Source organism: Myotis nattereri (assembly GCF_964212035.1).
Source record: "Myotis nattereri genome assembly, chromosome: 11".
Taxonomy (NCBI): domain Eukaryota; kingdom Metazoa; phylum Chordata; class Mammalia; order Chiroptera; family Vespertilionidae; genus Myotis; species Myotis nattereri.
In genome coordinates this window covers 36747681-36764038 of record NC_138086.1, presented here as the reverse complement: position 1 = coordinate 36764038, position 16358 = coordinate 36747681, and the positions used below count along the sequence as shown (strand labels likewise).

The following is a 16358-nucleotide window of genomic DNA, read 5'->3' as shown; positions in this document are numbered from 1 at the left end:
AACAAACAAAACCCACAATGTTGTCAATGCAACAGAAGGCAGAAAAAAAAGGAGGGGGGATCTCCAGAACAAGTGGGACAAACCTAAGGAGAAAATAATGGTACACTCAAATTCAAATGTTAGAGATTTTATTACATGTAAATGGATTCAGGGCTCCAATGAAGGAACAAAAAATTTTGTCAAGCTGGATTAAAAAATAAAATCCAACTATAGGCTGTTTACAGAAGCCACAGCTAAAACACAAAGTTGAATCAAGTCTGGTCTGCCAATGAACCAAGCTCCTTCTGGAGGAGCAATGACATACAGTGTCACAGGCAGAAGATGGTGGCACCCCCCCACCCCCACCCCATTGCAGCTTCTCTTCCACTGGACCCCTCTGGGCTAGCCTGGAGCCTTTGGGGATCCCACTCCGACTCTGACAGGTTGAAGTAGGACCTTCCCCTGCCTGCCTTACAGTGGCCTCAAGCTGGCAAATGGCTGGTGGAGCAAAGATGGAGGGAAGCTCAAGCCCAGGTCAGCCAGGAGCCATCCTCCAGGCTACTTGCCAGGATGGTGACAGGCCAAGCTAGAGCCTTCTGTGCCCCCCACCTCCAGACCTCTGGAATTCCTGAGTTAAAAAAGGCCCCTCAGTTTTTCCCATCAAAGTGACATTTCCCCATAAAGTAGGTGAAAGTGTTGAACACACTCCCAAAATCCTGAACTGCACACAGATTTTTCACCAAAGTAGATTCTAGAAGGCTTTCAGTGAACTGAAAGTTTCTGGTGTGGCAGTGGACCTGTGGGACAAATCTAATTGCAGATGATGAAGCATCTTACCATACATTTTATTACTTATTTCCACACTAGAAAAAAAAAAAGATTTGAACTTCCTGTAGGTTCTGATTGGACCTGGACCACCTAGACTGGCCTGGGTGCAAGTATTCTTGTCTGCTAAGCTCACTTGTCCCAGTACTGATACAAACCAGTCAGCCACGCTCTGGTGTGGACCCACCTAGGCCCTTTCTGTAGGCACCAAGGGCTTTCCCTTAGCAATTAACTTTGTAATTTTAGAATCAAACTTACACCCAAGGAGTGGCATTCTCCCCAAATGAAATCTCTGCCTGTATTTAGCAGGAAAGTGCAGCGCTGAGAGCAGGAAGGGCAGGTGTTAGGGAGAAGGGCTCTCCTTGCCCCTCTGCAGCCACTTGGAACGCCCCAGGCACACGTGCTGTGCACAGGTGTGTACGCCACCATCTGCCTATGAGTTGTGGCAGTTATGATGGCAACGACAGGAGGGAGCAACATCGGAATGAACCTGAGCCGAGGACAGAGGCGTGGCTGAGGAATGCATCCCAAGCAGTGCCCCCCCCCCCCGAGCAAGCACATGCTGGAGTCTGGGGCAGTCAGGCCGAGAGAGATGCCTAGCTCTTCACAGCCCAGAGATGGGGAAAGTTTGGTTGGAAAGATGTGCAGGGGCTGACTGGCCCCTAGGAGAGGCAGCCAGGGGCAGGGCATCCTCAGGGCGGAGCTGATGAAGGTGGTTAGAGGCCTCCCATCTCGGGTCCCTATGTTCTCTACCATCCCAGAGTTCCTCCTCAAAGCCTCTCTGGACTCCCACCAATAGGCTGTTTGGGTCCTTGGGCCAGTTTCGGGGCCCAGTTGGAGCAGCTGCTGCAGCTGGTGGCTCTGCATCTGCACTGGTGGCTGGAGAGGCTATCTGCGGGGGGAAGGCAGCAGGCACTGAAGGGGCAGGGGGAGTCTGGAGGCCCCCAATGTGTCCAAGCAGGGGATGCACAGTGAGCACAGCACAGCTGCATGCTGAGGGTGGTGGGTGCTGGGAAGGGCTGGAGCTGGTTCCAGAAGGTTCTGCCTGGGGGGTGCCTGGAGGTGGCTGAGGCACCAGGTGGCATGTCCCAAGGGAGAGGCCTGAGGCCTCGCCAGCCCTGCAGCCTTCCACCTGGCCATGCAGGATCTTTGGTTTTGGCCTGGTAGGGCCCTTCTGTCTCCAGTAGGGCAGGTGTCTGCGAGCAGGGCCATGAGCCCAGTGAGGTCCCCGGGGGAGGGCCCATGGCCAGGAAGCCTGGCCCTTTGGCCCAGGGCCCCTAGGGCACCTCCCTAGCCGATGCACTTGGGTCCTCATGGTGGCCACTTCCTGAGACAGGCCTGCCAGGGCCGAGGCGAGCTGATCCAGCTTCTCTGAGAGGGTGGCGCTGAGGCTGTGGAGCTCCTGCTGCAGAGAACTTCCACAGGGACACGGTGGCCGTGGGGAGGCAGGTGGCAAAGCAGGAGGGACGGTGGCCATGGGGGGCGGTTCAGGCAGGCCTCTGGTAAGTGGCTTCCCTTCTGTCTTGGCTAAAACCAGAGCAGGAATGCAGGGTGAGTTCTCAGGCTATCAGGACCTCTCTCTCCCATGAGGCATCCCCTAGATTAGTGTATTCAGCATCCTACCCCACTACTGCCTGGCTTTAGATGGGAAGGAAGTGACTCAGGCTTGAGAACATCGATGACAATGTTCATGACATTAACAGTGGCCACATATCCAGGCTGATTCCCAAATCATGAACCGGAGAAACCACAGATTGGGTCTCCATGGTAACTAAGATTTCTTAGGACACGGGGCTTTCTAGAAAAAGGATCAGTAGGCTCTTGTGCCATCTTTGGGACCAAATGGCCCCTGAGGGCACCTAACCATGCCCTAGGGAGTCAGTGGGCAGGGCCTGGAGAAGCCTCAGCAGACAGCATGAGGCCAAGGCCACAGGCAGCATCTGGAAGAGGGCCCAGGAGGGCCAGTCCAACCCGGGACCTGGTGCTTCTAGAGGGGTGACCAAGGGTCCGCATCAGTACCCAGTGTGAATAGTCATAAGCAAACCACCAGGGATCCCCCAATCCCAACTTTTGTCTTTCATATTCAGAAGTTTTTGGGGTTTTTTTCACCCTAAGTTCTCTTAGAACTGGTCTCCACCTCAGGCAAACCTCACGAGAAGGCCCTGTTAACTGCTGTTCTCCAGACCCCTGAGCCCTAGCCTGGCCCCTTCCTCTTAACAGCACCTCCAGGGCTTCAATCAGAGGAAAGAGTGAGGCTAGAGTGTCTGCAGGACCCCATCACCCCAGCAATGGAACCACCGGGTCACACTTCCAGTCTGGTGTGAGGATCCCCGTGCAAATCCTAGAAATCAGGAAACCCAGCCCATGTCTTAACGTGGTTAGGGAGGCACTTCCTCTGGGCCAGGTGTGATGTGGAACCACATCTGCTATCTTCAGGATGCCCATGGCCAGGTCACACAATGTGACTAGGCCTGTTTCCTCATCTATTCTCTAAAGTCCACTCAAACTCTGAACTTTGATTCTGGGCGTGTCCATTCTGGTACATCTTGATTTCTGTTTTGCCTCCGAAAGGTATCTATGCTTTTATGAAAAAGCCAGCTATTTCTATAAGAAAACACTAAAATGAAATAAGCAACTTGAAGTGAGTTCAAGGTGAGACTCTTCCTACCTGTGACCCAAACAATTCTGGAAGAGTGTTAAAAAAAACTTTATCCCCTGTGACCCTGCAAGAAGGAGCTGAGCAGCGGGAAGGGGTTGGGTGGCTGTACAGATGCTGACCCATGCCCACCCCTCTGCCCAGGGCTCCTGACAACTTGAGGGGATGGGGAGGCCACCACTTCACCTGCAACACTTGGTCCTCTGTGTCCAGGCACTGGATCCCTGGATTCTTCACTAACCCTGAGCTTCCAGGACAGGAGCCGAGCGGGTGACCCAGGAGGCTGGCAGGGCCCTGGCCTGGGCCTTTTCTCTGGCTGAGGGGCAGGGCAGATACTCCCAGCTGCCCCTGCAGAAAGAGCACAAAACACTTGGGGTGTGCACATGTATCATTTTGACAAAGCCATTCTAACAAGGGAATATTTGGGCACGACCTAAAAAAAAATATCAAGCTTTCAACTCTCAAATACTGATTAAATGAGATGCAAGACGGGCAACTTGGCCCACCAGGGAGCCCAACTCTGGTCTAATGGCTTGCTGGGGCCCGTGTGACTAGGGTTGGGAACCGGACTGTCTGTGGTCCTCTGCTGCTTGGGCATGACACCTCTGGCTCCACCAGGGGGTGGGGGCCGGGGAGAGCAGGTGGAGACGACCATGACCCGCAGGTCCCACCACCAGTGAGACTCTACCAGGGACATGCTGGGGTCACTCTGTGCTCTTTCCCACCAGCCCCACTGGGCAGTGAGGAATGTGGGGACAGCCTGGGCTGCAGAAAGGCCAAAGATTTCCTGGGGCCATCAGCCTGAACTGGAAGGATTCAGCCCCCTCCCCAACCAATCACTCCACCCGTACCTCCTTGGGTGCTGCCCAGGAGGCTAGGCCGGCCTGGGGTCTCCAAGCACACTTCTGTCCGGGGAGCCTGGGACCTGCCTCCCGTCTTCTCCTCTGCTTTTCCTGCTGGTCAAACACTAGGTCAGGCCTGGACTGAGAAGCGTGGTGGCCTGGGGTAGCAGGCAGTGTTTCCAGCTTTCTTGGCAGGACAACTCCACCTCGAAGTTCTCCCAGGTGGAGTCTCACTTTTGACACTTTTACGTTTATTGTCAAATTTTAAAAAGGTTTATTATTTACATGCAGTGTAAGACCCTGGCATTAAGCTCTGGGATTGCTGAGGCATCCATTTCAGAAGCTGTCCATCTCACATAAACATACTGCAAGGCGTATGACAGCTCCTGGCCAGCAACCAGGGAAGCAGCCAGGCTTCCCCACCCCCGGGAAGGTCCCTCTTTCCGAAAGCCTGGGTGACCTAGATCAGTGGTCGGCAAACTGCGGCTCACGAGCCACGTGCGGCTCTTTGGCCCCTTGAATGTGGCCACGAAGTTTCAATCGCACTGTACGTGCGAGCCCGCACGTGGTATTTTGTGGAAGAGCCACACTCAAGGGGCCACAGTTTGCCAACCACTGACCTAGATAACTGACCATCTGAGAGACCCTGCTTCTCCCTTCTTGCGTCCTGATTCCCACTCTCATGTTTCAAATTAGCCAATAAAGAGGGAACCCACCAAACCCTAGACGCCCACCACGACGGTGACCAAGACAGAGCACCAGGCCCTCGTGCTTTCCTCTCTCTTGTGACCTGTGAGTATAAATCCTGCTCCTTAAAGTTCTCTGATGGTTTTGCTGAAATGCGTCCCATGATCTTAAGCAACACAGGGTGGTCCAGCCAGAACACTGCCCAGGTGGAGGAATTGGTGGGGTTTATACTGAGAAATAAGGCTGGGTGAGCGCCTCAGGCATTCCTAGTGAGAGTATCACTATCCACAGGCTGGGCCCACACAACAGCGTGTGTGTGTGTGTGTGTGTGTGTGTGTGTGTGTACACATTAAGTGTATATAATGCATACATATTATATATATAACACTAGAGGGGCCCGGTGCACAAATTCGTGCACAGGGGTGGGGAGGAGGGACCGCAGGAGGTTGGCAGCAGGCTCCAAGGAGGGAGCCAGCCCTCAGCCCCCCTGAGAAAGGGGCTGCCACCCACCCCCCAGTTCCTCATCCCAGCCCAGGGCCCAAAGATCCCGGCAGGGTCGGGAGAGGAGGCAATAGATGCTGGATGCCGACGCCTACCCTGCCCCGCCACCGGACGGTTCCGGCCTCCTGCCTCCCCTCTCCTCCTTCCCTGGCTGCCACCACTGTGGGTGAATGGCCCCCAGGGAAGGGAGAGGACAGATGGGAGCAAGACAAATCCTTGTGTCAAGGGCCGACTTTCAATAGATCACAGCAATGGATCTGCTCTGCTACGTACAAAACCCCAACCCAGAAGCAGGTGGTCCGGATGGTTTAGCACCAGGGGCCAATGCTGATGGGGGCCAGCCAGAGGTGGGAGAGGGGGGAGGGGCCATGGGCTACTGGCCTGCCACAGGAGGTTGGCTGTGGGAGTGCACTGACCACCAGGGGGCAGCTCCTGCATTGAGCGTCTGCCCCCTGGTGGTCAGTGTGCATCACGGCGACTGGTGGACCAGCTGTTCCGGTCATAATGGTTGCTTAGGCTTTTATATATAGAGAGAGATTATAACATATATATTAAGTTCATGGCTGTTTTCTAATCAAACACACTCGTTTAACCCTCCTGGAACCCTGAGTGCCTCAATAGCCCCACCTTCTCTCGGATACAGCTCATCTTACAGGGAACTCAAGCATGACAAAAGCAGAGAATTTTCTGGCAAGAGTCAGACAAAGTGACAGGTGGGACTCAGAGAACCCAGCCTCTGGACTGTGGTCCTCCTGGGGACGTGCCCCACTCAGGAGACCCCAGGCTCACCTGTCCTGAGACCGAAGTGGTCCCTGGGCTCTGTTCTCCTTGGACCTTCACCAGGGCTTGGGGTCGGAGGGCCAGGTCTCTTGCTGCTGGGAAGAGGGTCCCTCTCTGCATCACAAAGCTGGTATCAGGGTAGGGGCCTCAGCCTGGGGCATAGCTTCCAGTCTCCCTCTCCCCCACAAGCTTACCCTGCAGCAGTGGCTGCCAGAGCTCAGGCTCCAGCCTTGGGTCTTCCCCTTCTGAGCTGCTGAGGCTGGAGCTGGAGCTGGAGCCAGTGACGGTGCCAGGGCCAGGGCTGGGGCTCGGGCTGGGGCCGGGAAGGGCCAAGCATGTGAAGCGCAGGGGCCTCCCAGGCAAGATCCCCTTCAGAGAGTTCTCCAGGCAGTGAAGCGGGGAGGGCGTAGTGGCTGTCCCTGGGCAAATGACAGAAGAACCTTCTGTCCATCAGCTTGATAGGTAGGAGGGCCCTCTGCCTGAATGAACAGGCACACAGCCCAGTCACCGGCCCCAGACGAGCTCCGGTGGACCTGAACATCCTCTCTGCCATGACGGTGGAGAGAAGTGAAGCCAGAGCCTGGCTAGGCCCCCAAACCCTGTGGAAATCCAGTTGGGGAACTTTCTGGAAGACTCAAGTTACTGAAAGCCACTAGTAGTCGGTTCCAGCCAGGCCCTGGGTCCTCCTACTCCGCTCCCTCAGGACCAGTGTCCAACAGCAAAGACTCAGTTAAGCCCACAGGAAGCCCCCAAAACCAGCTCTTGCCTGGTGGGAGTGCTAGAAACACCATATTTACTCAAACAAGTCAGAGCCTACCAGCACTTCGGCAGGTCAAGGACAGAATTCTGCTGCAAGTTAAACTCAGTGGCCACAGCAGCAGAGGGAGCCCCTGCACTCACTCGCGTGCTCAGCTGGCAGCCTGGGGAATGAACGGGTGTGGACAGGGAAGGAAGAGGAACAGAGAGGGAAGGGAAATCTACTCCCTCCTCAAAGACTCTGTTTGGAGCGAAAACATCCCAGGAAGTGCTGAGGGCAGATGTCAGCTCACCGTCCTGGAGCCACCTCCATGGTCCTGGCCTGGTGGCCACGTGGTCTTTGAGCCCTCGCTGGCAGCAGGCGGGGACACTGCTAGAGGTGAGTGCCTGTGGGCTGGCTGGCTGCAGGCTCCTGGTGGGCACGTCCCCCCTGAGATGGACTGGTTCACACACCTCTCTCCTCAGTCCTGTTTTAATGAGAGGCCCAAAGGCCTGTCAGCCCCAGGGCTCTGTGTTGGCACCAAGGAAAAAAGTTAGTGGACAGAAAACTCTGTCATCGTTGTATTCTCGGCCACACGTGTTCCAGGTGTGGAACTCACACCAGCCCTGCAGATGTTCCCAGGGGCGCCTAAATCCTCTGGGATCTCTTCAGACCCAGCTACCTGCACTCCTGGGAGCCCCACAGCCCAGTAACTATGCCAGACCCAAGCACATGGGGCCAGGACAGCCACAGTCGAAAGACGCTCCTCCACGGCCAAGGCCAGGCTCAGGCCTGAACTCAGCAGCAGAGAGCCCTGCCCCGACTGCACCCGCCATGCAGAGGCCGGCAGTGCTCTCTGGCTTTCTGGCCTCACACTAGCCTCTGCCCAGGTCTTTTCCAGAGAGTCTTTTCTTTTTTAAAAAATATTTTTATTGACTTCAGAAAGGAAGGGAGAGGGATAGAGAGATGGAAACATCAATGATGAGACTCATTGATTGTCTGCCTCCTGCATGCCCCTTGCTGGAGATCAAGCCTGCAACCTAGGTATGTGCCCTTGACCGAGATCAAACCCAGGACCCTTCAGTCCGTAGGCTGTTGCTTTATCCACTGAGCCAAACTGGCTAGGGCCAGAGTGTCTTTTCATCTCAGGGGTGGATGTGGCCCTTTTCCTACTCCTAGACCCCCGGCAACCATGCTTTACCTTCCTTGTCTGCCATCCAGTTCTTGGGCTCCACTCTCTGTGGTTCTCTGTCCCCTGCCGAGGACCAGGACCAGGTAGGCTGTGACCTGGGCACAGATATCTCTCTGAGACAATTCTCCAGGCCCTGGAGTGGGGCACTACGGACTGGAATTCCTATGAAAACCCAACATTTATAGTGTCAGACAGTCAGAGCTCAGTCTCTGCAAACCCCAGGGACCTTGCCTGCACCGTGTCCAGGGCAGCTGGGCCCAGGGGAGGAGGCACAGAGCACTGGACCTGTCATGGCAGTGCAAGGTACCTGAACTCGAGACCTGGCCCCAAGCATGTGTCAGTCCAGGCTCTGAGTGGCCCTGCTCAAGCTGGACCAACATGTCTTGGCCGTCTATTTAGAAGTCAGGTCAGTGGGCTGTGATAAGGGCACCCCAGGTCTGCTGCCAGCACGGGGACCTAAGATATGCTGCACACCACAGTGGGCTGGGACGCCTCCCACCCTTTCCCAGGGCTGATCCGAGCCTTAGGCTGGCCAGCTCACCTTTTTCAGGCCTACGTCCCTGGCTGCCCTCAGAGATCTGGAAATCCAGGTCCCCATCAGTACTGCTGGATGAGGAGAAGCTGGTGGGGGTGCTGTGGGGACCTGGGGCGAGGGCAGGGCCATCTCTGACAAAGCCTTGCAGACCCAGAGCCGGAAGAGGCCCCACAGTCAGTCCTGCAGGAAACAACACAGCTGGCATCATGGCTAAACCACTAACGAAGAGGTCCCTGGGCCCCGAGCTGTGGGAAGATGCCCAGGAGCCCTGCCCCAAGGATCTTCCACTGGGGTCTCTCTTTGGTTAGAGAGCTCACAGCACTGATTAAAATACCACAGCATGTTAACCCACATGACCCCAGCCATTGGTCTCAGGGGGCTAGAGTCAGAGCTCTTAGAGAAGGCAGTGGGCAGGAAGTTTAACTGACTTCCACCCAATTCAGGAGCTGTTTGAGGGCAGGCATGAAAGAGACTGGGGGTGGGAGGGAGGGGAGAAGGGCTTGCACTTTACGAGACCCAGAGAGGAGGACATAACAGTGTCCTCAGCAACCCCCCCACCCCACCCCTGTGCTATGCAGGGACAAACGCCATCCCCAGGGCATGGCCAAGTCTACCTTGACTGTGTGATCCTCGGGGGTTCAGCTCAGGCCTCTGAGACCCGCGGTCTCCTGGATGGGAGCTCTGGAACCAAGAGGTGGCCGCCGGCGGCTGGGGAGGTAACGACCCACTCAGGGGAATGCCCTTCAGACAGGCCTCCAGGGCTTCCAGAGGTGAGCTCGAGGCACTGCTGGCTGGGACAGGGGAGATGGCCCTATCACCATCTCTGGCAGGTCCCCTGGCCTGGCCCCAGGCTGGCTGCCCCATCCACCTTCTGCTGGGGTGAGAAGTCCTGCACCAGGTATGGGAGCCTGCCAGGCAGGACACCCTCCTATGGGGGACTTAGATCTGCTCTGTTCATATGGGGGATGACACAGACTGTCCCCTAGGCTCTGGGGCAGGTGGTAGACCCACATGTATGAGTAGCCAGCTCCCTGACAGTCGGGAAATCTCTGCAAGTGAAGGTCCTTATAAGGGAGGGCTCCTGGGCAAGGCTGGATTACGGAGGGAGTGGATTAAAAGAGGGCATTAGTTGCTTGAGGACAGTGGGCTCTTCCCCTGTGGACGGGCATGACTTTATTGGGGGCTGAGAACCCCATCAGGACGCAAGCAAATGACCCAGGCCTCACCTTGCGCTGTGGGGCCCCATCTGAGCACTTGGTCCCCACTGGTGTCTCCGTCACCCCCGGGGCTGCTGGTGGCAGAGGGTCTGTGGGTCCGCTTGCGGAGCTGACAGGATGCAGGCACTGGGGGGCTCTGGGCCCAGCAATCCTCCATCTTCACAGAGAGCACCCGGCCAGCGCCAGCGCCAGAGCAGGAAGGACGGGTCTGGAGGGATCCGGGCCCTGTGGGAAGCCCTCCATGAGGCCCTCATGGGCTAGGACAGGGCTTCCGAGTCTCCCCTCGGAGGCAGTCACACTCAGTCACCAGCACATGGACCAACTCACACTTCCTGTCCTGCCACCAGCCTCCCCTCACCCCCCCGGGCCCCTCAGAGGGGCACCTCCAGAGGTTTCCAGAGGAGCCAGGTCAGTCCTCCCAGGAAGCACCTATCAGGTCTTTCCTCCAAGGCCAGCACACCTGTCTCAATTAGACTTTCTCAACGTCCTGAGCAGCTGCGGAGCACAGGAGAGCTGAGAGTGTGGAAATACTATCCCAGCCTAGTAGGACATGATGAGAACCCCCACATCCAAATTATGCCCCAAATGTCTACTGGGCTGAGCTCTGTTCTCAGTTCTCCTTCCCCTACACCAGTGGTCGGCAAACTCATTAGTCAACAGAGCCAAATATCAACAGTACAACAATTGAAATTTCTTTTGAGAACCAAATTTTTTAAACTTAAACTATATAGGGAGGTACATTGCTATTAACTTAATTAGGGTACTCCTAAGGCTTAGGAAGAGCCACACTCAAGGGGCCAAAGAGCCGCATGTGGCTCACGAGCCGCAGTTGGCCGACCACTGCCCTACACCATCCCTTCCTTCCTTCTGGAATTCCTGACTCCTACTCTAAGAGCTGATCTGGACTGATGAAGCACCTCCTGCGTGACCAGCTCCATTCACGGTGACAATCCCCAACATCTGGCCACTCCAACCAACACACAGAAATGTGGCCTGAGTGTCTCACTGTGACGGTCACCACGGCCCTGCCTAGAGCAGAGGAAGGAATGGATGACGTCCAGGCCCTCGCAGTGCGGCCAGTGCCTTTACCTCCAGAATTCCTTCTCCAGGCCCCCGGGTCCTCCTGCAGCCGGGCTTCCCCCGCTCCTGAAGGGCTGGGGTGCGTGTCCTGGGCCACTGGGATCTCCTTCAGACAGTTCAGCAGCCCCTGGAGGGGACAATCCCCAGACACTGCCTCTGTCTTCACTACAGGAAAAAGCAACACATTTCCACCCTGAGCCCAGTGTCCTCAGTCTTTGTGCAAACAACAGGTGGACAATCCAGGTAGGCAGGTAAAAGAGCTCAGGGCCAGAAATCTGGAGGTGAGGGTCATCTGTAACTCATTCAGTTTTGCACAGGCCACTGTCGTCTTGGTGGCAGGTTTAAAATCTCTGTCTCCATACCTCCCAGAACTGGACAGAGAAGAGAAGGGACGATAAAGGCAGAGCACACGGTGTGACTCTGAACACAAATGAAGGAATGGGCTGATGGGTCGCTGCTTGTAGACAGTTCTCCTGGCCCTGAACAGGACTTATATTGAGGAGGCCAAGCCTTTTACACGCACGCACGCACACGCACATTACTGTACTTAAGCCTCACACAGCCCTCTTAGGTGGAAACAATGACCCTCTTTAACATGGCGAAACTGAGGCTCAAGGCTTCAGGAGTCTTGAGTCTGCACAGTTAACAGATGTCAGACTCCAGGACAGGCATTCCAGCCCCATCATACTGCCCTGATCGCCCAATTCCACGGTAAGTGTCGAACTCACTCAGCACCTCCTCCTCTGACATCCCACAAACGGGCGCGTAAAGAACACAAAAGGATCCAGGGTCTGCTTTGAGTTTCCTTCTACCAGCTGCCTACATGCTATTCTAAGAAAGCCACCTGGCTCCAGAAATATGACCCTGATGATATGCAGCAGCCAAGTCGAGAATGATCCTTCAGGAAGACACTCGATTTAAAGGGAAATAGCTCTAGAAAGCCAATTCGAGTTTTAGGGACTTCAGAAATCTTGGCCTGAGACAGGTCCATAGGACTCACCTCCCCAGGGTGGGCTCCCAGGTCCCAGCTCCACCCGGGTTAGCCGTGACATGCCCAGGCCTGGGACAGGAGGCGGTAAGCTCGAGGACGCCTCAGGGTGCTGGGGCCCAGGCACAAGGATTTCCTTCAGGCAGTTGATGAGACCTTGCAAGGGGCTGCTGCCAGGAGAGGTTCCTGTGGGACCTGAAAGATCGGCCAAGGTCAGTGCAGCCCTGATGGTGGCAGCTGTGAGATGACAGGGCATCTGAGATCTCCCACCTGTAAGAATGGGAGGGCCCCTGCTCTGTTGGGTTGTCTAGAGGCTGAGATGGGAGAGAACATGCCTCCATTTTCCTATCCCACTCAGCTCCAGGAAAGACCCACTCTCAGGAAAGCCAGCCTCTCACCTGCTCCTGAAGTCCCTCTCTGCTGTTTTCTGTGGCTCTTCCTTCTGCCGGGGCTACAGGTGAGAGGACTGCACTTCCCGTCTGGGGCTCCAGGGCCTTCCTTCTCCGTAGGCTCCTGTGTGTCTGCAGTTTCTGTAGCAAGAGAGACAGGAAGGCCATTCCAGCCCTGGCTCCTGACCCCAGGGAATTGCCCAGATCTGGTGCCCACAGAGGGAGAGGCCTCTCCAGCCCCCAAATTCCCAGGAGACAACCTGAACTACTCGTAGAGCCAGCTCCTGCAAGGCTTGCTTCCTCCTGGTATAATTGTAAATACCAAGACTGTTCACTCCAAATGCCTGGGACCCTCCCCCAACTCCAGCCTCTGACTTTGGCTCAGCAAGTGACACCAGCAATCTCAACATACAGGCCCTCATCTGCACTCATGTTTGTCAAATGTGGAGTCTTGGAAACCCCAGAGCAAATCTACCAGGCGACACTTGAAGCCACAGGCCCAATGGGGTATGTTTTCCAGGAGTGCCAATTTTATTCCATATTAATTTAAAATATTTTTAATAAAACAGATATTCAGACAAATGCAAAAATTTAAAAAAATAAAGTGAGATCCCCCAGAGAAATTCTGATAACTACCCTTGCCCTCTTCTGCTTTTAGGGTTGCCTTAATGAGGTCTGAGAATCAGATCAGGTGTGCACAGGTATGTTACCTGCTGATAGGCTTGTATGTCAGCAGCGGCCCCCACTTATGTGCATGAGCAGCGTGAGCACACAGTACTCCGTGAGCAGGGCTGGGTGACAGGCCACCCGGGCACTGAGCACCACACCTCCTCTTTGGTTCACAGACAGAGGCTGAGCACTTGTCCTGCTCTCCAGGGAGCTTGTCCCCATTTAGCAACAAGGGAAACCAAGTCTTAGAGAAATGAATAGGCCAGTGATGGTGAACCTTTTGAGCTCTGTGTGTCAGCATTTTGAAAAACCCTAACTTAACTCTGGTGCTGTGTCACATATAGAAATTTTTTGATATTTGCAACCATAGTAAAACAAAGACATATTTTTGATATTTATTTTATATATTTAAATGCCATTTAACAAAGAAAAATCAACCAAAAAAATGAGTTCACGTGTCACCTCTGACACACGTGTCATAGGTTTGCCATCACTGGAATAGGGCATGGGGTCCGGTTCTCCCAAATCCAGAGTTGGAACCTGCCCCCACTGGGTCACACTCACTGATGGGGAGGGGGCTTCCCTGCCTCCTGGCTCCGGGTGAACTGCTGGACGATGAGCTACCGCTGGGCTGGTGGACGGGCGTGTCTGGAAGGCAGTTGAGCAGGCCTTCGAGAGGGCAAGTTGCCACCGTCACAGCTGCTGTCGGGAGGAGAGAGAGGACCCTGGAAGCTGAGATTTATGCCCAGCAGGTAAAGTGCTCCATTCCAGCCCTTCCTTGCCATATCCCACTAACAGGACATCAGTAAGCTCCGCCTTGTCACTCCTGAGCTCTAAATGTCGACTCACAGTCACAGAGTTGTTCTGATTAGATCCCTCCCACCCCCACTTTCTATTTCCGTTACTATCAACAGAGCAGACTCAAAGGAACCCTATAGGCTGGGGCTGATGGGGAAAGACCCCCTGAGGAGGTGAGGCCTGAGCTGAGAAGGGCCAGTGAGAAGGAGAGGCTGATGAGGTGGGAAGAGCACAGGCTGGGAGGGGGATCTTTGTCCCCACTGGTCATTCAAACAAGGCACAGCTTAGCCTTCCTCACCTTAGAACAGGGACTGGCTTCACCTGCCACGCAGGGCACAACGTGACGTAGCCACAGGATGTGGATGAAGCCATGTAGAAACCACTGTGAGAAAACTCAGAGGCTGCTGTTTCATCAGCTATCCGTGTCTGAGGCAGGCACGCTGCCAGGGCATTCATGAAATGGAAAGACTCCACCTAGGGTCTGGCAGCAGCTAGGCAGGCACACAGCACACACATGGCACTGCTCACAGCTTAAACTTCACCTTGTGGAGTGCAAAGGCTGCCCCGCTTTCCGACTTACCTTCGGGGTTCGCCTGTTCCCCATCCAGGCCGGCTCTCCCGCTCTCAGGGCCGATTTCCCCAAACAGGAACCCCGGAATCTCCTTCACCAGCTGCACCAGGGCGGTGAGGTGCAGGCTGTGCTGGGGTGCTCCTCCTGCTGGAGAGGCCACAGTGAATCCCCACTCCCTACGTCAGCTCAGCACTCACACTTCTGTATGCGTTTCATGTGGTCCCGCAACCACATAAGGAGCGGCAACGGAGAGATCAATGGCTATGAGATAAAGAGGACCAGGGCTCAGGCCTGGTGACCTGCCCACGGGCACAGCCAGGACTGGGAGCTGGGACCCCGGGTAACTGGCCTCTTCTATATGCCGTCTTCATTACCTATTACTCCTCTGAGGGGAACACCAAAGCTTGCATCCCCATTCCCTCTCACCATTGGAGCCCTCTGCCTTTCCTGGCACTGCCCCCCGCCCTAAATCTCCCGGCCTTGCCCAGGTTGAGCTCTGGGTGCCAGCCCTGTGGCAGCACCTTCGGGAACTTTAGGTGGGCTCTGCATGGGTGGTGGCAGGAAGGGAGCCCACAGAGGTGATGCACTCCAAGGGTGACCCCAGGTTTTCTCTGAGCAGGTCATTCACTGGGCAAGTGTACCAAGCTCCCAGCCCAAAGGGATGAGGGGTGAAAGGTCAAGGTGGGGTTAGGGTCAGGAGCTTGGTGGGGTGGAGAGGACTGATGTCACAGTGTCCCATGTGAAGTGGAGCTGGGAGCTAAGGACCACATGGTGGGAGGGAAAAGAGTGAGTCCACTCGGGTCCAGGCTTCCCAGGGGGACCAGGATACCCAAAGGGGCCTTGCCATCTACCAAGGTTACTCACCTACTGCACCTCCCTTAGGAGGCTCCTGTTCCTCGCCAGCTTTGCTCCTGCTCATGGCTCCTCCAGGCTCCGCAGGAGACAGGAAGGCAGAGAGGGGGAGCAGGTCAGCTGTCCCTGAGAAAGAAGAGGGACAGTTCTCCTGGAATGGAAGCTTGCCTCCACCCCCTAAGCCCAAGCATGCAGGCGGCCCTGATGCCCGTACATCCATGCATCTGTTGACCCATGTGTTCATGTGACCACCAAACCCCAAGAACCAAAGAGTGTTAGGACCCATGAAACCACCTTGCTCAGTGTTTTGCCAGCTTTTTAGCACCCCCATCAAAGCAGACCCGAACCCTAGTGCAGTCCACAGAAGCAACAATGGTGTAAAACATCAGTGAGGCCCCCCCAGCTCAGCTGAGGCTCTCAGAACACCACCTCCAGCAGTGTTTCTTTTGTAAAGCAAGATTAAGGCCTCGGCCTGGGGTGCTGGATCTAGCCCCCCTTCCACTTTCAGCTCAGGCTCTTGCTACACCTCCCCAGAAAGGCCCCAGGGCACGGCCGGCTTACCCAGGGAGACCAGCGCCTGGTAGTTCTCCTGCATCACATCCCTGTAGAGTTCCCTCTGCCTCTCCCCGAGGAGCTGCCACTCCTCCTCAGAGAACCGCACGGCCAGGTCCTGGAAGGCGATGGGCACCTGCGGGCACAATCTCGGGGGAGTGGGCTGGTTCCATCCCATCAAGGTCAGATGCACACAAAAGAGTGGGGAGCAGCAAGCGTGTGGTGGGCCTCTGACACACGGGAGCAGGCAAAGGAGCAACAGCAATCAGATGGGAGTCGACTGTGTCCCCAAAATGCTATGCTGTGAATGTGGCCTTATTTGGGAAAAGGGTCATTACGGATGTAATTAGTTAAAATAAGGTCATAATGGAGTAAGTTAGGACCTAAACCCAGTATGACTGGCGTCCTTATAAGAAGAGAGATACAAGAGAAGGCCATGTGACGACAGAGGCAGAGATTGGATTGATGCAACCACAAGCCAAGGAACTCTTGGGGCTACCAGAAGCTGG

General features: G+C 55.4%; 1 protein-coding gene across 1 annotated transcript; it reads right to left on the bottom strand.

Annotated features, from left to right (window-relative positions):
- Positions 1-111: 111 nt before the first annotated feature.
- Positions 112-16027, bottom strand: KRBA1 (KRAB-A domain containing 1; the record flags this gene model as incomplete). Its single annotated transcript, XM_081102079.1, has 17 exons — positions 112-2331; positions 3647-3808; positions 4312-4413; positions 6280-6384; positions 6465-6689; positions 7320-7493; positions 8208-8360; positions 8740-8913; positions 9348-9524; positions 9960-10175; positions 11040-11195; positions 12031-12204; positions 12417-12548; positions 13641-13808; positions 14455-14592; positions 15310-15423; positions 15859-16027. The coding sequence occupies 17 exons, from the start codon at positions 16025-16027 to the stop codon at positions 1409-1411; spliced, it is 3462 nt and encodes a 1153-aa protein (XP_080958205.1). The 3' UTR covers positions 112-1408.
- Between the last annotated feature and the right edge of the window lie 331 nt (positions 16028-16358).